General features: G+C 33.9%; 2 protein-coding genes across 4 annotated transcripts in view; one reads left to right on the top strand and one right to left on the bottom strand.

Annotated features, from left to right (window-relative positions):
* The window catches only part of LOC120348894 (multiple coagulation factor deficiency protein 2 homolog), a 28,919-nt gene extending 15,929 nt beyond the window's left edge, over positions 1-12,990 (top strand). Inside the window, exons 2-5 of one of the 2 annotated variants that reach the window (XM_039437350.1) lie at positions 5,671-5,813; positions 8,027-8,113; positions 10,114-10,307; positions 12,649-12,990. In XM_039437350.1, coding sequence (XP_039293284.1) covers positions 5,671-5,813; positions 8,027-8,113; positions 10,114-10,307; positions 12,649-12,773 — 549 coding nt within the window. In that variant the 3' untranslated portion in view covers positions 12,774-12,990. The remainder of the gene's footprint in view (positions 1-5,670; positions 5,814-8,026; positions 8,114-10,113; positions 10,308-12,648) is intronic. The other variant, XM_039437351.1, reaches the window with a different exon arrangement.
* A 3,970-nt stretch (positions 12,991-16,960) lies between these two features.
* LOC120353499 (bifunctional lysine-specific demethylase and histidyl-hydroxylase NO66-like) overlaps positions 16,961-26,500 on the bottom strand; it is a 59,182-nt gene continuing 49,642 nt past the window's right edge. Inside the window, exons 2-4 of one of the 2 annotated variants that reach the window (XM_039437348.1) lie at positions 24,476-24,596; positions 20,400-20,586; positions 16,961-17,390 (exon numbers count right to left, since the gene is read on the bottom strand). In XM_039437348.1, the coding sequence (XP_039293282.1) occupies positions 17,277-17,390; positions 20,400-20,586; positions 24,476-24,596 (422 nt within the window). In that variant the 3' untranslated portion in view covers positions 16,961-17,276. The remainder of the gene's footprint in view (positions 17,391-20,399; positions 20,587-24,475; positions 24,597-26,500) is intronic. The other variant, XM_039437347.1, reaches the window with a different exon arrangement.

The raw sequence follows: 26,500 nt of genomic DNA, 5'->3' as shown, positions 1-26,500 counted from the left end.
TCCACATAATTTATTCGTGCCAAAACAAAGTTGCAACGCAACTTTAGTTTGGCTTAAATAAATTATGTAGAACTGACAACATCTTTTCCATTTCACCTATGAGGACATTTCACAACATATTTGTTCATAGTGTGGGATTAAAATAATGCATGTTACATAAATAAAAATATTAATCTGAATACCCTTATAAATTATTTTTGTCACTACATGTTTCGGCTATTATTGCCATCTTCAAGTGATTTGAAAATAGATAAATACTGATTCAAGATTCTTAAGCTGCGTTTACACCGGAGTTAATAACACAAGTTTTCAACATTTTTGTTTTCAACTGATGTTAATTACAAAAGTTAATAACATCATGTTGAGTTGCGTTTACACCGGAGTTGATAACATGAGTTATTAATAAAAAGTTGTCAACTTAACTGAATCGACAAAAAATTCTCTTGAAAAAAGTTGATAACTCGTGTTTTCAACAGAAAATTCCTTGTTATTTACAAGATTTATGTTATCCATCGAGAGTGAGTAACTTTTGTTAATAACAGGTTACTATCTTCCCCGCAACCCGCTCGCCCAGCATCCCTACCCTACAACTACAGCTGTCCCCTGATAACACCGGCTGCAGACAAAACACGTGACAAAGTTATTAACTTTTGTTGATAACAAAACTAGCAGCCAAAAGCAAAATGTTATTAACTTATGTTGAAAACTTTTGTTTTAAACTCTGCTGTAAACGCATTATAATAATTTATTTACATTAGATCAGATGAAGATCATCATTTTAATGATCACACACATGTTTCAATTCAAATTTGAAGACAATTTTTTGCTTTTTATTCCGGCTGTTATATCATATCAATAGTCTCGTTAAATGAAATCATATATTATGGAAGTCAATTATATTGATAACAAGATCTTGTTAATAAAAAGGAATTTTCTGTTAGGAACATGAGTTATTAACATGTCAAGAGAAATAAATTTTTGACGATTCAGTCAAGTTAATAACTTTTTGTTAATAACTCGTGTTATTAACTCCGGTGTAAACGCAGTTTATGTTTGATCTTATGTTAGTATATTCATATGATTTTATAAACTAGGACTGTAAGGGTAATAATCTATAAGGGTAATCAGATTAAATTTTTTTATGTTAGAAATAGCCCTAAAGAAAAAAGACAATGCATAATTATTACATGTATCGTAATACATAGAAATACTTTTCGTGAAATACGGTACGGTATTAAGAGTGTATGACTAATCTCTAGTTAGATTCCATTCCACTCAATAGGCTAGGGCCTATATAGGATGTTTTTCCATCTCAGCCAAAGAGTGAGAGAAGTTTCAGTTTATTGGAAAACTCACACACTACATCTGACAGGGAATCACTCCCCTACATTCTGAGGGCATTCTATAAAAAGCTTGTCAACTTTCCACTTATTCAATGTGACACTATCCATCTCCCACACAATCGCCATATATATTGATCAACCAAGAAAGTAAATAGAAGCTGACAGCTGCTAATGGAAATTTTACATGCACATGAAAAAAACCTCTGAGTTCACATAAAGATCATACGATATCTCAATGAAAAAATAGTACAGACCTTCTGAGTAAGTAGCTAGAATGGAATAAGAACACACGATGTTGTCTTATCTAAATATCTCAAGACACCCTTATTTTTTCTCTCCCGATCATTGATTATTTTCAATAATTATTAATAGATCATTAATTAGCATTTGCACAAAAGCAACTTCCAATTTATTTATTTACATCTGTACAGTAATATAAATGTATTTATTTTCATCAAAAGAAAAGTCTATGATAAGACTTCTGACTGCCTCCACTTACTCAATTTTTGATAATTGACCGAGCGAAGTGAGGTCCAAGATTCGAGTCGACGGTTTGGCGTTTATCTTAATGTTTGAATGTTTGAATGTTTAAATGTTTATATGTTGCGCATTTACGGCGAAACGCGGTAATAGATTTTCATGAAATTTGACAGGTATGTTCCTTTTTCAATTGCGCGTCGACGTATATACAAGGTTTTTGGAAATTTTGCATTTCAAGGATAATATAAAAGGAAAAAGGAGCCTCCTTCATACGCCAATATTAGAGTAAAAATCAGACTATAGAATTATTCATCATAAATCAGCTGACAAGTGATTACACAGATGTGTGGAGAAGCCAGTCTATTGCTGTATTTCCATAAGGTCTATAGTTTCAATCAGGTAGCCTACTCTTGTGGATGAGAAAACTGCGTGAGGTCTACTGTTCACAGAACTACTAGTTTACATCTGTACAGTAATATAAATTTATTCATTTTCATCAAAAGAAAAGTCTGTGATAAGACTTCTGACTGCCTCCACTTACTCATTTTTTGATAATTTATTATTATTTTCAATTATAAGCTTTTTTAAAAAATGTAAAGAATAATCTCTCCTATAGTGAGGTTCACGTTATAATAATGGCAGTATTTGACAAACATTGGTGTTGCTATCCTTGTCTATCATTCGACAAAGCAAACAGCGATATCCTTCTCTACCTCCGCAACATTGCCAGATCGTTATTCAACAATGTAGAAATATAGTTAGTTGACAAGAGTCATGATTTCAATTATGAAAATTAATTAACAAATCATTAAAAACTATATTTTTCTGACAACACAATATTAATTTATAAAATAGATTTCTTGTTGAAAATGAACAATTAATATTCTTAAAATGTATGAATTCGGGGCTAGTTATTATTATTTATAAAATAGATTTAAAAATCTGGTGTAGCGCACTCACACAACTTTCCTTGCCGTTATGAAAATTGATCACTGACGCTAGTGTTCCCGCGCATCTCAAGTCTACTATTCAAATATTTGAGCCAGCTGGTGACAGGGCAATAACTCTGGAGACACACATGAGGTCTGCTATCTCTTCATAGTGAATGATTTTATAGAATCAACAATAATTTGCAATTGAATAATCACATTTTCTCGAATTTAAAGCTTATTTTAAATTTTAGGTGAAAATGTTACTGAACATTAATTGTAGAGATTTTCATGCTCAATCTACTCCACTTGATTTTTTTTGTTCCAATTGTATCTGAAGCCTGATAATTGGGAATCTATCTGCATTGATGGGGCGGAGCTCCTGAAATTTTTACAGATATGGGACTGTGGCAGTTGATAGAGCTTAACGATGACTATTTTAGGTATGAATTTGATCAAAATCGTTGTTTTTTGGACTCAGGGGACCTTGAAACGTATAGAAATTTAGAAATTGGGGTACCTTAATTTTTTTCGTAAACCAATACTTCCTTACTATGGTAATAGGGCAAGGAAAGTAAAAAACCCTGAAGATGTTGTGGATCACTGGTTGTTATAATTTGTATTTTTAATCTATTATTTTATTAATTTCACAAAATGGGGTACTATAATTCTATTTTCTAAATAAAAATGAGTAGTTGTACATTTAAAGAATATTAATTATTGTTATTTTTAACAAGAATGAACCGTTAATCTTTCATTAGATATCTATACTAGTATCCTCTATAGAGGGCAGTGGCAAGGCAGAGTTGTTCACAGAGTTCTTCACTGCCATTATAACGTGAACCTCACGATACAACAGAATTAAATATACCTGATTTAAAAAATGTCCAATTCTGTTTTGTTCAACAAACGAGAACGAGAACCTCATTCAACAATAGAATTAAATATGCCTGATTTAAAACAGTTCAATTTTGTTTTGTTTAATAAACGATGACCTAATTATCTATTATATAATAAAGGAAAGAATTATTGGCTTCTATACGTACGGGATAGGAAATTCACGAATGACGCATCAACACGTCTGAACTACTCAACTGATTAACTCGAAGTTTTGCATATAGATTCTCAATTTACCGAGTATGGTTATAGGCCTATTACAAATTGTTCAAGATTTCTGTAGGTCAAGTTTTCAGTTTGTCACTATTTCAATTAAACCCTTGAGAAGCACGGATTACCTTCTTGTACAACATGATTAAAGATGCCGGATTAAAAAATGTTCAATTTTATTTTGTTCAACAAACGAGGACCTCATTATCTATTATAATTAAGGAAAGAATTATTGGCTTATACACGTACGGAATAGGAAATTCACAAATGACGCATCAACACGTCCGAACTACTCAACTGATTAACTCGAAATTTTGCATATAGATTTTTAATTTACCGAGGATGGTTATAGGCCTATTTAAAATTTTCAAGGATTCTGTAGGTCAAGATTTTAATCAAACCCTTGAGGGGCACGGGTTACCTGCTTGTACATAACATGATTAAATATGCCGTATTAAAAAATGTTCATTTTAATTTTGTTTTCAAGATGAGGAGGAAATTTTGCATATAGATTCTTAACTAGCCGTCAGGCTCGCTTCGCTCGCCATATCCGTCTAGCCAGGGGGCTCCGCTCGCCATATCCGTTTAGCCAGACGTTTAGTCTGGACCCCCGACTGGATCGTCCAAAAATGAGATCAGCGGGCTCGCTTCGCTCGCCTGCATTTTCCATTTGAGCATACTTCATTCCATCAGAAAGTCAAAGTACTGAGAAAACGCAGAAGAGCTGTGCAAAAAGTTGGAAAAACGCTGATTTTGGGCGTAACTTTGATGAAATATCAAAGTCATCTTATTACAAATGGTACCTCTGTACCAAATTTGAACATTTTCTGTCTATTACTTGATGAAAGAACTGAGAAAACGCAAAAAAACCGCTAATGTTATATTTTTGTCATATGTTAGGACGATCCAGTCGGGGGTCCAGACTAAACGTCTGGCTAAACGGATATGGCCAGCGAAGCGAGCCTGACGGCTAGTAATATAATATAATATTCCCAGGAATAGCTCTGATTGAAGTAGCAGTGCCCAATCAATTTTTCCGCGATAAATGCATTTCAATCTTCAGCTTGGTGCCAACCTAACAAAGTCAACTCAACTTAATGCCAACCCTTAAAATTATTAATTTAGTTACAATTTAACAACTGTTTCGAAGAGGTACTCTCTCTAGATTATAGTTCTATATTAACATATGGTATGGACATTTCAATTATAATTAAGAGATTGGAATAAGAAGAGTATACATGCTAAAAGACGAACTTAAAACCCTTAAAGACCACCCTTAGAGTTAAAATTTTTCCAAATCCGTTCTTAGTGCGCCTCTAAACGGCCAACTGAACATACCTACCAAATTTGAACGTTTTTGGTCCGGTAGATTTTTAGTTCTGCGAGTGAGTCAGTCAGTCAGTCAGTGAGTGACTGCCATTTTCGCTTAGATTTACCAAGGATTGTTAAAGGCCTATTTTAATTTTTTCAAGATTTCTGTAGGTCAAGTTTTCAGTTTGTCAAGATTTCAAATAAATCCTTGCGAAGCAAACGGGTTACCTGCTTGTACAACATGGTTAAATATGCCGGATTAAAAAAAATCCAATTTTGCTTTGTTTTTCTGATGAGGACCTCACAATACAACAACATATTCAAATAGGTCAGATTCAAAGCTGTTTAATTTTAATATTACAGTGATATGGGGGATGTTGTGGTACTTTTCCATAATGTAAACACAAATTGAAACAGTCAACCACTTTTATTATCATATAAATAAGTAGTTGACAATTTAAATTTGTGTTTTCATTGTTCAATTTTGTTTTGTTTTTCAGATGATTATTTGTCTGGCAGTATTGCAATGTGTGGTCGCAGTGATGTCAATGAGGGGACCCCACCACCCCAGAGGCCACTATCACTACCAACCTAAGGGTAATAAAAAGTTGACTCAAGATACGGAGGCTCTGCAAGATGTCGAGTGAGTATACTGTACCTGAATTGTAGATTAATCAAGTCATAAATTATTCATCTTCGTTTCTACCAAATAATCAAAGAAAAGTCTGTGATAAGACTTCCATGAATGCCTCCACTTACTCACTTTTCTCTTTAGGGCTATAAATAAATATATTACAGATAAATAGAATAAAAATCTTAGTACCCTTCTTTTGAATTATTTATCACAACATGTTTCACATTGATGCCATTTTCAAGTGATATCACTTGAAAAAAAGGTACTGAGGTTAAGTGGTAGAGAGGACTTACAAGTCCTAACTCCGCCTAATAAAGATTTTTTTCAATTCATTTCATTTTTTCATTACTGAGATTTTTATTTATATTTATATTACAAGTAGCCCTATATACAGAAAAGAGACACATCATCATTGAGATGGGCTTAAATTAATAAAACAATATAAAATCTTATATAGTGAGGTCCACGTTATAATGACAGTATTTGATTAACATTGGTGTTGCTATCCTTGTCTATCATTCGACAAAGCAGGTAGTACTACTCTTTTCTAGCTCCGCATCGATGCCAAATTTGTTTGTGACAATGTAGAAATATAATTAATAAAGGCAGAGAATAGTCAATGCTGATCTTCTATCTTTATCCACTGCCATTATACCATTATAATGTGGACCTCACTATACCCTTTATATTGTTTTATTTTATTAAGAAAAGAGACAATATATTACAGATGTAATAATTAAAATTAAATTAATTTGAATTAAAATTGGAAGTTGCATTTGATCAAATTCCAATTAATTAATAATTATTATTTAACGGAAATCCCAATTAAAAGCTGTAAATCACCCCGAAGACTTCTGCTACTGCAAATATTGACAACAGGGTAAACAGCTAGATGGAAATTCGATAAGCGCTACTATACAAAAAGTATTTGTCAGCCCGGGTTTGTGCTCATCGAATTCCCATCTAGCTGTTTACCCTGTTGTCAATATTTGCTCCCGTAGCAGAAGTCTTCGGGGTGATTTACAGCATATAATTGGAATTTTCGTTTAATAATAAATATAATTCTATTGCCTTTCAACACTGCAATAGGATGCACAACGTAAGAGATTATAGTTTAGCAAACATAGTCGGTCAATACTGAAAGTATAGAAACATAATAGAAGTACCCTTCTAGTAACCTTCAACACAATCAGTTTTAAATTTCCAAGAGCTATTTTCAAGTGTCTTGAAATGTATTTTCTACTTGGAAGTGACTAATGAAGAGTTGAAAATTTTTGTGTTGCGATAAAATAATAGGGTACCCTACTTGACTTATTCTATTATTTTTTACGTTTCAATACTGTACCCTCCAAGATATTATGAAACATCATATTATAATAAAATATAGAATATTCATTCCAGAATTGCTATTCAACTTTGGTCAATAATTAAATGAGGTACTAAGTTTTTCTAATGTAGTATCATTGAAAATACTAAATTAAACATTGTCTTTTTTCTTTAGGGCTACATTTGAATATAAATAAAAATAGAAATCTAAGTAAAAAATGGATATCTATTTTTATTTTAGACATTTTTGATATTGGAAAAAGTTTAGAAGGGAAATTAGAAGTCATCTGTTGTAACTCATGCTACTTGGCCTGGGAGATATTTTAGCTGCGTACACATATTCGCGCTTCCAACCCGCACCGAGCACGCTCCTCCCTCGTACCACCATCGAACCACAGTCGCTCCGCCCACGCACCCATCATGCACGTTACAGAAGATGTTAGATATTCTCGCGTTCCCGGTCGAACCACTGTTGCTCGCCGGTCGATCATCAATCGCTCTGCTGGAGTGACGTTCGGTTGCGGAGCAGAGCGACAGTCTGTACGCACCTATAGATTTCAATGGTCCTAGTTGACAGACCACTGTTCAATGAAAAGTATTCTCATCTATTCCACTAAAAAGTATTCAATCATTTCTTGGGATCCCCTGTTCGATTATAAGTATTTAATGATTTCTTGGGATCCTTGACAACTGGGAATTAATATTTGTTTTATCTATTCACACTTTTATTTTTCAGGTGAGAATTTATTGTCAGAGAAATAATAATTGTTAATTTATTCTGGAGACTGAATTGAATGTGAAAAGTGAAAAGGAGTACGGTACCAATAGTCTATTGTTCTATAAATTTAAATTATGAATATTTTTAAAAATAATATGCATGCATGATATTCTTTCAGGCACATAAAAGAGGATCTGATGAATGTAAATCCAGAAGTAGATACCAGTAAGATGACGCCTGAGGAGTTGGAATTCCATTACTTCAAGTGAGTAATGAAGGCCCGGTTGCACAACAGCCGGTTAAATTTTAACCGTGATTAATTCCACGAGAACCAATCAGAAAAGGCCTTTTTGATAGGACGGTGCCCACTCATTTTGAGTGGACGGTGAACGGCCGTTTTATCAAAATGGCCTTCTCTGATTGGTTCTCGTGGAATTAATCACGATTAAAATTTAACCGGCTGTTGTGCAACCTGCACTAAGTCTTTCTTAAAATAGTATTTCTTAAAATTCAACTTTGCTAAAATAAAATAAGTGACTATATTCTGCTGTTGAACGGAACCAGAAAACATGATGAGTCACCAATCTTTTGGTTAAGGAATTAATTAGTGGGAAATATACTTTTATATGATTTGGATATGCTGTACACTTATATGATCATTCTAATTTATTAGCCATTTTATATTCAGAATTTTCCATTGAAGATGTAGTAGTTGCCTCCCATATTATATTTCTGAGCGAAATTAGAATACCTCTCAATGAGTGGGTAAAATTAAATCCTCATTGTAAAGTTTTGATGGAAGGATTATAGTGGAGTCCAGTTTTGAATTACGGTACCTATAGTGAGGTCCACGTTATAATGACAGTATTTGATCAACTTTGGTTTTGCTATCCTTGTCTATCATTCAACAAAGCCGGTGGTACTATCCTTTTCTAGGTCCACAACGATGCCAATTATGTTTTTGACAGTATAGAAATATAATTAATTAATGAAGAGAATCGGCATCGCTATTCTTCTATCTTCATCCACTGTCATTATAACGTGGACCTCACTATAGGTACTATTTAATTCATAGTTTAGTTATTAGGTTCACTAACAGTATTCCATAAAAAACGTATACATTGATGCAAGAAAACAGTAAATAAAAACAGTAAGAATAAAAAAAGATGAACTAGATAAAATAATAATAATACTATCGAGTGACCTGGCTGGCTCAGGTCTGGTGTCACAGTTTTCAGGTCGCAACTGATCAATTTCAGGGCCTCTGGACATGACCTAACGACTGCTTTTTAGGCAGCCGGGACCGACGACTTAAAGTATCCATCCGAAACACACCCATCCGATGTGTCCATCGGATAAACTAGATGATTTATTACGCTTTCTAAAATGCATCGAAAAGTGGATTGAATTATCCAAAAAGACGACAATAAATGGAAAACTATTAGTCAAAATCTAATTCTAAGCAAATGATTGAGAAGAGAAAGAAATTTCAGATGAGATGCATATGATTTGATCCCTTGTTTGATGTTTTTAAACTTTTCAAGAGCGTTCAAACTGTTTGAAATATTCGGCTTTGAACTGGACGAATGATAGTCAAACAAAGGAACAAGTATAAATGAATCATTGGGAATTTCTTCCTCTTTACAACAATATCCTTAAAATTGGATTTTAACTGATAGTTTTCTAGTAATTGACGTTCTTTCATAATATCGAGACATCTATAAATCTCGAAAACTAACGTTGATGTAAGAGAATTTTACTAGTCATTTTGTGTTGCAAATTTTATGTACAAATAATCTATGGTGATCGGCTGTTACACCTTTCGTGGGAGACCCTGTATAATTACGAGTACACAGTGCCTTCTCTTTCTACTTGTTGGCACTAAAGAAAAGAAAAATGAAAAGGATACTAGTAATAACATTTATATTAAAATGAAAAACTACAAAGTAGAAGGAATTTTGTATCATCATGGGATGATGATGAAAATGAAAAACTACCAAGTAGAAGGAATTTTGTTATCAATTCAGATCTTAATCTTTCTAAATTCAAAATTAATTCTTTCAAGTGTTTTGTTTCAATGTGGAAATTAGTGAAGAATTGGAAAGTCGCACATAACCTTTATTTGGACAATTTATTTCATGAAATTGGGATGAAAATAAGTTTTGGACTGAAGTCTGTTTCTTTGTCCTTAAGTTGATTGTAAATGATAAATAAATACAAGTATCCCTTTAGAAATAAATTAAATTATCATCAATTTTTGTCTAGGCTACACGACTTCGACAATAACACTAAACTGGATGGTCTGGAGATACTGCACGCTATACATCATTCAACCCATCACGACCACGACGACTCTGAAGAGAACCACGGAGACAACCGGCACAAGTCTTCCGACCTCAAGGACCGCGTCGCACCCGACAAATACCAGTCCACGGATGATGATATGCGCTACTTCACAGGTAGTAAAATCATCACATTTATATACAAATTATCAGAATGAAAAATAGTTCAGACCTTCCTTACGCTAAAATAAAATGAATGCACAATATCTTTCCCTTTTCACTAAAAATAGGCCTATTTTTTTACATAACCCATGGTTCAAGCTCAACCTTCAATTTTTGAAGACCAGCAGGTAACACGAGCTTTGCAAGGGTCTAACTGAAGACTTGACAACCTGAAAAATTGACCCACTGACATCTTGGAAATTTCAAAATAGGCCTATAAGCATCTTCGGTAAATTAAGAATTTATATGCAAAATGTCAAGTTAATCAGTCCAGTAATTCAGACGAGATGCGTCATTCGTGTATTTCCTATCCCGTACGTGTATGAGCCAGTTCGTTCCTCTAATTGACCAAGCGAAGTGAGGTCTAAGATTCAAGTCGACGGTTTGGCATTTCTCTTGATGTTTAAATGTTGCGCATTTACGGCGAAACGCGGTAATAGATGAAATTGATTCATGAAATTTGACAGGTATGTTTCTTTATTAATTGCGCGTCGACGTATATACAAGGTTTTTGGAAATTCTGTATTTCAAGGATAATATAAAACGAAAAAGGAGCCTCCTTCATACGCCAATATTAGAGTAAAAATCTGGTGTGGCGCACTCACACAACTTTCCTTGCCGTTATGGAAATTGATCACCTGAGGCTACTGTTCCCGCGCATCTCAAGTCTACTATTCAAAGATTTGAGCCAGCTGGTGACAGGGCAATAACGCTGAAGACACACGAGGTGTGCTATCTCTCCATAGTGAATCATTTAATAGAATCAACAGTTGCCATTAGTTCGCAATTATTGGATAATCACATTTTCTTGAATTTCGAGCTTATTTTTAATTTTAGGTGAAAATGTTACTGAACATTAGTTGTAGAGATTCTCATGCTCAATCTTTTCCACTCAATTTTTTCTGTTTGAATTGTATCTTAAGCCTGATAATTGGGAATCTAAAATCAAACTTTGCATAGATGGGGCGGAGCTCCTGGAATTTTTACAGATATGGGACTTGTGGCAGTTGATAAAGCTTATCGATGACTATTTCAGGTATAACTTTAATCAAAATCGTTGAAGCCGTTTTCGAGAAAATCGCGAAAAACCCTGTTTTTGACAACATTTTCGCCATTTTAGCCGCCATCTTGAATTGCATTGGATCGAAATTGTTCGTGTCGGATACTTATAGTGTAAGGACCTTAAGTTCCAAATTTCAAGTCATTCGGTTAATTGGGAGATGAGATATCGTGTACACAGACGCACATACACTCATACACACATACACACACACACACACATACAGACCAATACCCAAAAACCACTTTTTTGGACTCAGGGGACCTTGAAACGTATAGAAATTTAGAATTGGGGTACCTTAATTTTTTTCGGAAAGCAATACTTTCCTTACCTATGGTAATGGGCAAGGAAAGTAAAAATCAGACTATAGAATAAATTATTCATCATAAATCAGCTGACAAGTGATTACACAGATGTGTGGAGAAGCCAGTCTATTGCTGTATTTCCATAAGGTCTATAGTTTCAATCAGGTACTTGTAGATGAGAATGATGCGTGAGGTCTACTGTTCACAGAACTACTAGTATTATAGATATGGTATATTTATGCAACAAACTCAGTCTTTTGGGCGATATTTTCTGTTGTAACTCTGAATTAATTTTCCTTCTGCAATAAACTGATGTTTCTGGTTCGACTCCCGAGTTTTTGTATTGTAGTGTTCATTTATATAACTCACCCACAGTGAGTTAATTTTCTGATTGTACTCTAATTGTTTTCTGTATTGTATCATAGAACTAGCAGATAACCCTTGCTTTTCACTGGGGAAAATTTAGTGTTGTAAAAAATACAGTCTCTTCTTAAGTCCAGGAAACATATTAAGTCTTTGATTCATGAGAATTGTCATTTTAATTCAATGTTCAAATTAGAATAATTAAAAATGAAATTGAATAATTGAAGATGAAATGAAATAGCCTAATTAATAATTATTATTTAACGAAAATCCCAAATAAATGCTGTACATCACCCCGAAGACTTCTGCTACTGCAGACATTGACAACAGGGTTAACAGCTAGATGGAAATTCGATGAGAACTACTATCCAAAAATTAGTTGCCAGCCCGGGAATCGAACCCGGCACCTCCCAATTGCTAGTCAGGAATGCTTACCCTTACACCAAACTGACAATCTCTGGATAGCAGCGCTCATTTTATACGAAGCCATAGCGGCCAACCAGTTACAGATGGAATTATATTGCATTCTCTATTTAATTCCATCTGAAATAATTACATTTTGTTTCAGATTTGATCGACCAGGTTTTAGCAGAGGATGACTTAGACAATGATGGCTACCTGAGCTATGTAGAATACGTGGTGGGCCGAAAGAAAGACCAAGATAAGAGAAACGCGGGATTAAACAGACGATAAAAATGGAATAAATATTTTTTCACAATTGTTATCACGTCTTCTATTATTCGTTTTCACCTATAGTGAGGCCACGTTATACTGGCAGTATTCTATTAACATTGATATTGCTATCCTTGTCTATCATTCGACATAGCAGATAACACTATCCTTTTCCAGCTCTGCAACTATTCCAGTTTTTAAACAATCTGGAAATCCAATCAATTAACAAAAGTATTTGGTCTTGATTAAGGCAATTTATGATTGAATCATTGAACAATATATATTATTTTTTCTTGACGAAAAAAATATAATTGATGAACAAGAATGAACAGTTAATATTATTACATCCGATGTAACTATCCTCAGCTATCAGATATCCTGATATAGCTATATCAGGTATCAGCTATCTATATATATAAAAGCGAAATGGCACTCACTCACTGACTGACTGACTCACGCACTCACTCACTCGCATAACTAAAAATCTACCGGACCAAAAACGTTCAAATTTGGTAGGTATGTTCAGTTGGCCCTTTAGAGGCGCACTAAGAAATCTTTTGGCAATATTCCAACTCTAAGGGTTGTTTTTAAGGGTTTAAAGTTCGTCTTTTAGCATGTATATTCTTCTTCTCCCAATCTCTTAATTATAATTGAAATTTCCATATCATATGTTACTATAGAACTATAATCTAGATAGAGTACCTCTTCGAAACAGTTGTTATCTGGCAACTAAATTAATAATTTTGTCAGGTTGGCATTAAGTTGAGTTGACTTTGTTAGGTTGGCACCAAGTTGAAGATTTAAATGCATTTATCGCGGAAAAATAATTGATTGGGCACTGCTACTTCAATCCTGGGAATATTATATTACTAGCCGTCAGGCTCGCTTCGCTCGTCATATCCGTTTAGCCAGAAGTTTAGTCTGAACCCCCGACTGGATTGTCCTAACATATGAGAAAATGCTCAAATGAAAAATGCAGGCGAGCGAAGCGAGCCTGCTGATCTCATTCTTGGACGATCCAGTCGGGGGTCCAGGGGGCGGAGCCCCCTGGCTAGACGGATATGGCGAGCGAAGCGAGCCTGACGGCTAGCGCTCTATAAAAGGCAGTGCCAAGGCAGAGAATCGGCAACGCTGTTCTCCGATCTTCCTCCACTGCCATTATAAAGTGAACCTCAATATTAAACAGATCCTAGATAATATATAATGAGATTTATTACAGTAAAAATTGACATTCAACAATAATTATTGATGGGAATAAATTATGTTATGATAACATGTAATGCTAACAGTTTGAAGTGGAAATCACTGTACTAGAAATCATTGAAAAATTATTTTGGTTGACCACAAGAAAAGAACAAGCTGTTAGGTTTCGAATGCCGAAACACTGAATAATGCGATTAGAGTAGTTTATGTGGTTATGATTTTATGAGTTTTTATGATTATATGAGTATACCTGGTCTATGATTTGGGTGAAATTCATAAATACCTAACCAGGATAATGAAATATTGTACTGCAAAATTCATGCATATTTTCGTTAGTATTAGAAGATAAAAACAAAAACCTCAATTTCTAAACTAATAAAATTTTTATTCAGTATTTTTTCCAAAACGTTTTCACATTTCAACATAACAGTAATTAATATTTGTTTGTACCTTTGTTTGCCATAATGTTACTAACTTACAAACGTTTCTTTCAACAGAAAATAATAATGAAAACACAAATTTAAATTGTCAACCACTTTTTATTATAATAAAATATTATAATATATACAGAATCTGGTTTCGTGGCTTTAGGTTAGGTTAGGTTAGGTTAGGTTAGGTTAGGTTAGGTTAGGTTAGGTTAGGTTAGGTTAGGTTAGGTTAGGTTAGGTTAGGTTAGGTTAGGTTAGGTTAGGTTAGGTTAGGTTAGGTTAGGTTAGGTTAGGTGTTAAAAACAGTACGTTGATCGTTAGCTATGAAAATATTTGTTCCTCTGGTTTTCACTGAAAAAAGTTGAAAAATGTACGTTGATCGTTAGCTCTAAAAATTCGTTTCTGTTTGTTTTTAAATGAACAAAAGGTCAGGAACTGAGTATTGCCAGTTGATACATATTTACAGATGGAAATTACTGAGATATTATATTTATTCAAATGCTAATGAATTAATAATTATTATTAAACGAAAATCCAAATTAAATGCTGTAAATCGCCCCGAAGACTTCTGCTTCTAACCTAACCTAACCTAACCTAACCTAACCTAACCTAACCTAACCTAACCTAACCTAACCTAACCTAACCTAACCTAACCTAACCTAACCTAACCTAACCTAACCTAACCTAACCTAACCTAACCAGCCACATCTTTAAAGCCACGAAACCAGATTCTGTATAAATTATATTATAATATTTTATTATAATAAAAAGTTGTTGACAATTTAAATTTGTGTTTTCACTATGGAAAAGTACCACAACATCACTCACAACACAGCTGTAAAGAAAAAAATAATGTTTATAGTTTCAAACTTTTATTTGAATTCAAATATAGTCTGAATATATCTGTATTTCAGTTATATTTGAACCAAATAAAAGTAAATTTCAAGTTATAGTAATTACAAAGTTGTATTTGAATTCAAATATAGTCTGAATATACCTGTATTCCAGTTATATTTGAACCTGATAAAAGTACATTTCAAGTTATAGTTACAAAATTGTATTTGAATTCAAATGTAGTCAGAATATACCTGTATTCCAGTTATATTTTAACCAAATAAGAGTACATTTCAAGTTATAGTTACAAAGTTGTATTTGAATTCGAATATAGTCTGAATATATCTGTATTCCAGTTATATTTGAAAATTACACTTTGATGTAATTTAAAACAATCAACAATAAGTAGCTTGGATGTCTTGTCCAAATTACTACAGTAATTTACTGTTAATAATGAGGAAAATTTTTCACTACAAATATTCAATGAGCTTTAATTGAAGCCTACAATCAATATTTCAATAAGTTCTGATTATCGATTGAAGCCTTCAATCAACATGTATATTTTCAAATAAATAAATAATAATAATATTTTAAAGAAATTTTGAATCAGTTGATAAGTATATTAACTGATTGATATACAGTGTATCAATCAAAAGTATATTGAATGATTTACAGTGATTCTAGCCTTGAATTAATATTTTCAATGAATTATGAATATTAATGTATTGGTATACTGTAGCACATAGCCACCTCTAATACAAGACCGCGGCCTACGATATTGCAACGTCGCAGTGTAGGCCTACAATATAATACATGATTGGTGAAAAAGATCAGCTTGCAATATCGTAGGCCGCGGCCTTGTATTAGAGGTGGCTATGACTGTAGTTGATCAATACTGTAAAAATATTGTACACTTTATATCACTTTTGATATTCCTTACATCATCACTGTCTAATAATTATTTCAAATATTGATTTTATATACATTAATAATATTCCAACTGTTGATTAACTGCGATTTCTAATAAATCTTCCATCTTTGATACCTTATATCAGTTGATAAGTATATTAATTGATTGATATACAGAGTATCAATCAAAAGTATATTGATTGATTGATTTACAGTGCATCAATCAATTGAAATATCGCACTCAATTGATTGAGATTAAACTACAATCAAACCACAATAGCAACGTTTCTTACATCAAGCAGTATTACAAAAATAAACACCTTACTAAACCGTCTTTTCAAAACAAACTTCAATGATTTGATGGAAGATTCGCAAGTAATTTAAAATAAAAACAAAGTAATTTAAATAGTTCTACAAACAATAATGTGTTTTCAAAACCAAATTATAAAAATAAAATTGTTGCTTAGGGAAAATATTCCTCAACAAGAGTTAACTTCAAGAAAAATAAATTATAAAACAAATGAAAAAAGAATTGAAAACTTTCAAAACAAGGAGAGTCACTTGTGACTCTCAATAATAATAGACATTTCAATTATTATAATCTTTCAGATTCCACATTTTATTACATCCAATAAATAAATTAATGCATTCTAATGATTATTAAACAAAAATCCAAATTAAATGCTGTAAATCTCCCCGAAGACTTCTGCTACTGCAAATATTGACAACAGAGTAAACAGATAGATGGAAATTCGATGAGCCTACTATTCAAATTATTTGCCAGCCCGAAAATTTCCATCGAATTTCCATCTTGCTGTTTACCCTGTTGTCAATATTTGCAGAAGCAGAAGTCTTCGGGGCGATTTACAGCATTTAATTTGGATTTTCGTTTAATAATAATTATTAATTCATTAGCATTTGAATAAATATAATATCTCAGTAATTTCCATCTGTAAATATGTATCAACTGGCAATACTCAGTTCCTGACCTTTTGTTCATTTAAAAACAAACAGAAACGAATTTTTAGAGCTAACGATCAACGTACATTTTTCAACTTTTTTCAGTGAAAACCAGAGGAACAAATATTTTCATAGCTAACGATCAACGTACTGTTTTTAACACTTTTCTGTCTTAGTCCTAGTACTGTGTTTAGTCCTCATCATCATCATCGTCATCGCCAACCATCTCCTCAGGGCTGATCTTAAGCAGAGGTTTATCGGTTTTTAGCAGACCATTCTCCCAAAGTGTATTGGCGAACGACCACTGAAATAAGTGAATACCGTCACTAAATTTGTCAAATACAGTTCATTTCACAGAGTCAATTATACAGTTCATTCCACGATTTTACAGAGTCCAAAGTAATCATGCATGCTTCAAGAGAATTCAGTTCATTTCAGGATTTAAAAGTCCTAGGATATCAGGCATGTTTCAAGAGAATTCAGTTCATTTCACAAATTTACAGAGTCAAAAGCTATCATGCATGCTTCAAGAGAATCTAGTTTATTTCACGAAATCCATTATACAGTTCATTTCAAGATTTAAAGGTCCCAAGATATCAGGCATGTTTCAAGAGAATTCAGTACAGTTCAAGAATTTACAGAGTCAAAAGCTATCATGCATGCTTCAAGAGAATCTAGTTCATTTCACGAAAACCATTATACAGTTCATTTCAAGATTTAAAAGTCCTAAGATATCAGGTATGTTTTAAGAGAATTCAGTTCATTTCACGAATTTACAGAGTGAAAAGCTATCATGCATGCTTCAAGGGAATCTAGTTTATTTCACGAAATCCATTATACAGTTTATTTCACGATTTAAAAGTCCTATGATATCAGGCATGTTTCAAGAGAATTCATTTCAGTTCAAGAATTTACAGAGTCAAAAGCTATCATGCATGCTTCAAGAGAATCTAGTTTATTTCACGAAATCCATTATACAGTTCATTTCAAGATTTAAAAGTCCTAAGATATCAGGCATGTTTCAAGAGAATTCAGTTCAGTTACAGAATTTACAGAGTGAAAAGCTATCATGCATGCTTCAAGGGAATCTAGTTTATTTCACGAAATCCATTATACAGTTCATTTCAAGATTTAAAAGTCCTAAGATATCAGGCATGTTTCAAGAGAATGCAGTTCATTTCACGAATTTACAGAGCCAAAAGCTATTATTTATTTATTTATTTATTCTTACATGTATTATGCATTTATTATGCATGTATTCTATGGCTATGCTATGGTAAACAAACTATCAGCGCATGCGCAGAGAAGCAAGCAGACTACAATAATCGACCAATGAGAGCTCAGATAGTTGGAACTGTACCAGGTCGGACAATTTACCACGCTTCGACTGTGGGGCAGGATTTTGGAACTGGAACTGGTTTCTGGTACAGAATCTGTCAAAACTCTTCCCATGGAACGCGGAACTTTTTACCTGGTAAATTGTGAATCGGACAATTTACCACATTCCATGTACACAGAACGGGCCCAATGTCATCTCACTATCAAGAAATTCACTCAGGCTCAAATGGATGCTCCACCAAGCAGAAAACAATGTAATGCAAGCAGAAATATTATGAGAAATAGAGCTTGAATAAACTTAACAATCTAGAATGCAAATATAGCTGATATCGGTTTGCAAGCAATGTAATGCATGCAGAGATAATATTATAAGAAATAGAGTTTGTATGTACTTGACAATCTAAAATGCAACTAACGTAAATATAATTCAAGAACTTGAGAAAGAAAAAAAAATAAATGGAAAACAGTTTCTACGCACCTTTGCTTGATTATACCATAGAGAAACAATAGCGTAGCAATAGATATCACATGGTATAGGGCGTTTATGTCGCAACTTTTACTGTTATCTCAAGCCGATAGTCCACGTAGTTCTTTCCTGTGAAGCTTCATGACGCTGGTAGTCTCTCATATTGTGCCGTTCATACACTTTTACCTTTCCGTTGTGTGATACCATTGTTATTATGATTGTGTTGTGGTGCAGCTGTGCTATAGTGATTGCTCATGGATCCATTGTTGTTTTAGATATAATTGACCGAAGCGAAGCTGAGGTCTTAGTTTCGACTCGATCGGCTTTTGTCTGTTTGTTTGTTTGTACCGCAGTTACAGTCGCAGTTATTGTCCGATTCGGATGAAATTTGGTATACAAGCTCTTTGAAACAAGGCGCAGAAACGTATGTGTAACGATTTTTGATAAGACCTCTGGTTTTGATATAAATTGAATATGAATTGTGCCGCTCTAAAATATGCTGTATTGAATGAATGGTATCGTTGGAATGCTATCGATAGAGGACAAGATTTGTCAGCGGTGAACCTTGAAACGTCTGAGCCGCTCCAAATCATACTGTTTTTATTAATTGAAGAAAACTTCTCACTTGATTGCACCCATTTCTTCTTCCCTTTTCAACACGATATTTCCCTGTTCCAAAGATGAATAGTTTCTAGACCTACCGAACCGGCCGGAGACATCACAGCTTAGTTAGCTCTTGTTTTCGTTTTAGTATGAGATCGGAAACCGACTTGTGAGTATAAACATTCTGCATAGGCATAACAAGCCGCCATAACATTGAATCCACTTTTCATGAAAAACATTTAGAATCATTTCCGTCTCACTATCGTCTGTGAGACGATTCATAGTCTAAATTGCCTACTGCATATTCCATTTTTCTGTCAATTGACCGAATTCTTATAATTAATTGTTAGAAAATTTGTAATATTGTAAATATGTGGACGATATGAAGGAACCTCCTTGAGAGACATTTATAAGTCCGGTGTCCCTGGAAACAATGTCTTTAGCACTTTCAAAGGAGAAAATAATAGATGACATGGATAAATCTTCACAATATACTGTACTTTCTTAATGGCCTTCTCATTAGTTTGAAAGTTGTAGGCTATTCATGAGCGAGTTCTACTGTTCGCAGAACTACTAGTATGTGGATTTGGATATGTGTGTAGTATAAGTTTTATCTGTGATAGTTGAGTTCTTCAACTCGTATTTTCTTTTTTCAATTAATAATGACCATTTTCTCAACATATTGTATGTTTTATGGCAATAAACGATTATTTGATTTGATTTGATACCCGGTCAAAACAGTAAAAACCGAAAATAATCGACAGTAATCGGCTTGAGATAACAGTAAAAGTTGCGACATAAACGCCCTATACCATGGGATATCTACTTACGCGATTGTTTCTCTATGATTATACTTCAAGAACTTGAAAAAGAAGAGCAAAATTAATGGAAACAGTTGCTACGCACCTTGGCCTCATCATCATCTATGGGCAGATCGGCAACTTTCAAATAATTCGGGTAGGAGTGGAAAAGACGTCTCACAGCCTCAATATTATCCTCCGGAACCTCCAAGAATTCCCTGTCTCTTTCATGGTATTCCAGGGAGTTGCTCATGGAATGGTACAGCAGATAACGCTCGTCCTCTTTCACTAACCTGCGAAAAATATGATAAATGAATATTAACAATATTTAAAGCATGAAATGAATCAATAATTTTATTTGCCGTAAAACTTTACAAAAAAGCAATAAGCATCATCAATGCTTAAACATGCAAGGTAACAATAGTCCAATAAGTTAGTCTTAAGCCCGGTCCAGACGCTCAAATTTAGCTTCAGTCTTTTTGCTCAAGCAAAAGTCGGAGCATGTAAGTCGTTGCGTCTGGACGGTAAAACGAATGGGTCTTCAAGCTTAAGTCGTCAAACTTAAAATGTATCGGCCGGGAATCTTTTTCCATCAAACCGTCCGTCTTTTGCCTATCCACAAAACCTAATCGCGTAAAAATAGAGATAGAGAAATTGTGATTTCAGATTCGGATTCAGCGCCCTCAAATTAATAAAATGCCTCGCGAGTACTTGAAAATAAGCAAGTTTTTTTTTATCGATTGTATATAATGCCATAACCCTTTTTTGAGTCTCATTATACTCTCAGAATTTGATGTTGATATTATGATTTACTATCATGATTTATAATAAGATGTACTATTTTGTTGATAAGAATACTATCTACAAATTTCAATCCATTTACAATCACTGTGTCTCGAGATATGACATGTAAACAACGCCATTTAGCGATTAACAGTAATATTTTTGTCATTATGTTGTTAAATATAGCATTATCCAGTTGAATCAGCGAAAAAATACGATATAATTATTACTCATCTACCGGATATATGTCAACCGTATACAATTCAGACTCAATGAACCATATCAAGCCCAATTTCCATCGGTCATTGACAGAAGTCAAACATCATTGTCAAGGCGATGACAGGCATACCAACCATGAAATTATGAAAATCATTTCACTCAATACCTTGTATTGTATAAGTACAATACCCTTGTTGCCAATTACCCTTGGCTTGTTGCCAATGTTTAATTATATGACATGCGCAGGATATACAGTAGCCTACTTCACTTGGTTTCTATTGCAGATTGCAGTATTCATATTCATTAACTTCTCAATGAGTGAGTGTATACTGAGCTGTCAAGTGTCCGGGCTATTATCATAAACAATTGTCTGTGGTGAATCAGTATTAATATACAGTATTTTCAGTATTTATAATTTATATATCAGTATCGATCTTGTAAACATTGAAATTTTATTGAAAAAGATGAAATTATATGGTTTTGAAGGCAAGGTTCTCAAGTGGTTCGTATCATACTTTGATGAGAGACATCAGCGGGTGGAAATACAGTCTCACTCTTTTGTGTATCAGTCGGAATGGTTACAGGCAAGGAGTGGGGTCCCTCAGGGATCAGTCCTTGGTCCTTTGCTTTTCTTCTATATATTAACGACTTGCCACCACATCTTGAGCCAGCACACTGTGTTTTTTACGCTGATGATGTAAGTATTTTATTGAAAAGTAACAGTCAGCATGATATGGAATCTGAAAGTAGAAGAGCTCTTCAGAAACTAGAAGAATGGCTGGCCTCAAATATGTTGGTACTAAATTACAATAAGACTATGCAGATTCATTCAGGACGGCTCGGGAAGCAGTATTGGATACGAGAGATGGAAACATAGGTTCAGCAAACGAGGCAAAGGTACTTGGAGTAGTGCAGGACTCTGAACTCTCCTGGCGACCTCATTTAGACCAGCTAAAAAGCAAACTAAACTCAGCAGTATATTTGTTCTTAGAACCGTGAAGAAATTGCTGGATGCAGGAACGCTTAGAAGTGTTTATTTGGCTGTGTTCCATTCTCTTCTTTCATACGGTGTTATATTTTGGGGCAATTCAACTCATGCAATACATATATTTAGGATTCAAAAGTGGGCAGTTAGAATGATGGTGGGTGAATCTATTAGAGCAAGTTGTAGAGATTATTTCAAAAAGTTAAATATTCTCCCACTACCAGGTGTATATATTTTAGAGGCTCTTTGTTTTATTGATAGGAATAAAGATAGGTTAAATACAGGAGAGTTGTTCCACTCATACAATACCAGATATAGACAAAACCTCAGAGACGACATTCATCGAACTGGTATGTATGAGAGGGGGGTAAAGAGTGCAGGAATTCGGCTTTATAATTCATTGCCAACACGCATAAAAGCTCTTACAGGTGAAAAGTTCAGAATTAAGGTGAGGGAGGAGTTGTTGCAGGTTTGTCCTTATTCCAGTGAGGAATTCTTTTTGCATTAAAGAATGCAAAGATTGACGACTTAGATTATAATTGACAAATCCTTATACCCCTTTCATAGGTGGTCAGTGGGATGAAAAAATGAAATGAAATGAAATGAAAAGTCTTATTATTAGTTATTTCATTTTATTTATCAATTAGTTGGTTTATATAGTTATTCTTATTATGTCACATTTACGCACATACCCACGCGAATTCATTATTGAATCTATTGAACTCTACAAAGCACATCCATGTTTTTGGAAAATAAAATCGAAAGAGTATAGTGATAGAGATAAAAAGAGAAACGCCTATGACATACTAGTGAATAGATTCAAGGAGATAAACCCCACTAAGGACTTTGTAGCAAGAAAAATATGCTATAACTATAATACTATACTATAATACTATGTATTATATACAGAGTTATCATAAAAGAATGGTGCGGTTTCGAACATGGTTTAAAGAAAAACCAAATTACTTACAGTTGATGTTGTTTATTCATCTAATTTGTCGTCTCAGGCAGTTTTTTACATGATTGATAAATTAAAATATTTATAATGGTGCGCCTTTAGTCGTTCGACAAAATATCCAAACGATAATCAATTTCTCTCCAAACATTCGCTAACATTTCATTGGTTATGGTTGTCATTGCTTCATTAATCCTGTTTTTAAGTGGTTCAGGTAGATTTTTTCTTGTAAATTTACATCAAAAACATTGTTTATTCACAAGAAATCGCGAACTGAACCACTTTAAAACAGGATTAAAGAACAAATAACACCATAATCGAAGAAATGTTATCGAATGTTAAGAGAGAAATTTATTATCGTTTGGACATTTGTCGAGCGACTAAGGGCGCACTTATTGAAAGTTATTAATCGTGTAAAAAACTGTTTCAGACGACAAATTAGGTGAATAAAAAACATTAACTGTAAGTAATTTGGTTTTTCTTTAAACAATGTTCGAAACCGCACCATTCTTTTATGATAACCCTGTATAATACTATGCGTATAATCTATCGAAAAGAATTGATGAAAATTGTGAAATATCAACGCAGTGTTGCTGCGGTAAATAGGAAAAGCAATAACGACATAAGACGGATGCGTGTGGACGCAATTTTTTCTCTTGAACCAAACGATCCGTCTTTTGCTTGAGCAAAAGACTGATGGCAAACTTGAGCGTCTGGACCCGGCTTTAGGTACAATTTGGAATCGCCTAAATTATCCACCTAAATAGATATGTTTCAACTTCAGATACTGTTTATATTTATAATTTTAGATACTGTTGTTGGTGAGATGTAGTGATATCTATAATGAAACACTAGCTAGCCATAATGATAAATAAAGAAAGTTGTCATCAGAGAAGGATTTTTTAAACGTTTCTCTGATTGGATCTCGTGGCATTTAATCACGGTTAAAATTTAACGGGCGTTTGTGCAACAACCGAGCCGAAGATGTTGAGTAAATGATATTAGTTGTATAATGTATCACTCATCACTCATTAAATTCACTATTCCCTAATAGTTGATATTCTTAGAATCTTTATTATATTAAAGCCACATAGACAAAAAAATTCACAGCTGATTGGCTGATTGTCACGGAGTAATAATAAATCTCAACTAAAATCTATCGAAATGCAAAAATATTAAGTAAATCTACTTAACTTACCTATAAATATTCAGTGAAATGAAGTTTATCTACTTAACTTACCTACAAATATTCAGTTGAAGTAGGGAAACTTTTGAATCAAGTTGCAGCTGAACAACTTTACTAACTTTACCATCAGGATCTATCGTGTTCCTATTTCCAAATACTGTACATTTTTTTACACCTGGAAAACAAAGATTTCAACTACAACAAGAATCTAAATAAATAGAATTAGCTCAATACAATAATAACTGTAGAATGATGGAATATTGAATGTAATAGAATAAAGATTATGGTTTATCAATCCATTCCGAACTGCAATGTATAAAAGCGGAATCCCGAACATAAGTATCATTATGGCCCGGTTGCACTACAGCCGGTTAAATTTTAACCGTGATTAATTTCACGAGAACCAATCAGAGAAGGCGTTTCTGAAGAGACGGCTTCTCTGATTGTTTCTCATGGAATCACTATCACGTTTAAAATGTAACCAGATTTTGTGCAACCGGCAATATGAATGTCCATTTTTATTGCACTGTAGATAGTGATAGTGATATAAATATTCGTATGGCTTTTATTGGTGGGGAGTTCCTGACGGAAGTTCCACCTCGTCTGAATATATCATTTGAACCGTCAATGGGCCTTATGACTGTCATACTTCAGCCGGGACCGACATACCCGTGTCCATCCGATAACAGAGGAGTGACCTGTTCAAAAACTTTTGGCTCTGAGTGGGTTTGAACCCGGGATCTCTAGGTTGCTACGCAAGCACTCTATCCGCTAGTAGGTGGGCTCTCCAACCTACGGCCCGGGGCCACATCCGGCCCGCGGATAGATTTTGTCCGAGAGTTTTTGCAGTTTTAAACAATTTTTTAAAATATATCTCTTACTAGCCACTCCATTTCTTAATAAGTGTAGAATTAGCTGTAAACAAGCAGCGATCAACCGTTGCGAGATATTAGCAAATGGTCCCACGATATTAGCAAATTCCACGTACATCCTTGTTATTGGCCATCCAAGCATCCCTCAAATTAACAATGTGGCCCTTGTATAAGAAAGTATTATCATAGAGAAAAGATAGCATGATATAGGTCGTTCATGTTTCAAATGTCAAGCAAATTTTTGTCAACTCAAGCCGATTACCGTCGACTACTGTCTAATATTACTTGTGTCTCTATTATTGTGTTATAACACAAGGAATAAATCGAATCTGAGGAATGAGTACTGCTCTTACAAATCCAGCCATGCGAGTTTTAAGGCCTTTTCAATAAAATTTTACAACTATTTACCACCAAATATTCGAGGTTTAATGCTCAGGGAAATTTAAACTAAGAATTGAGAATTTTTTATAAAAAATTGTTTTTATAGTGTGGATAAATATTTCAATGTTAACATGGAGTCTATCTAGATTTTTAGGTAATTGCTATTGTTGTATGATCTCTAATATAGTTTGTAATATTGACGTGACCGATACAAATTGTAAAGTGTTTGTCTGTGGCAATAAATTGATTTGATTTGATTTGATTTGATACTGTATTGGCCGGGTGAGAGTGTAAGAACGGCACAGTATGAATGACTACACACATAGCTCAGCCTCACATAGCTTTACAAAAAACAACTACTAAGACTAACAGCTTGATTAACAATTGAAATTCAGAACATAAACACCCTACACCATGGGATATCATTTTATGCTATATTTTCTCTATGCTGGTACTGAAACGTTGGAATCCGCCTTAAACCGTCATGCAGTATAAAAATCTTTAAATTTTTTTTGGATCTTGAAATTGTTTGTGAATCAAATCATCAACTCTAAATAAACTCAAGACTGTCTATTTTAAATTGGGGTTTAAATAAGTTTAGGACGAATGCCTGTTGTTTTTTCCTCAATTGTATGTATTATAATAATGCCTTTATTGATTAATTATGATACACAATTCATTAAAATAGCTGGGGAGGACCAACAGTCACAGCCCAAAACTGTTTCTCCCATATACTGTTTTGATCCATATACTAGTCCAGAAAGTAGGTTAATTTCTCAATTTAATAATATTTCTGTCCAATTTCCTATGACTTTTTTGTACAGAA

The sequence above is a fragment of the Nilaparvata lugens genome, chromosome 11 (genome assembly GCF_014356525.2).
Source record: "Nilaparvata lugens isolate BPH chromosome 11, ASM1435652v1, whole genome shotgun sequence".
Classification (NCBI taxonomy): Eukaryota; Metazoa; Arthropoda; class Insecta; order Hemiptera; family Delphacidae; genus Nilaparvata; species Nilaparvata lugens.
Note: the sequence above shows the minus strand (reverse complement) of the source record. Positions and strands in the feature narration are given on the sequence as shown.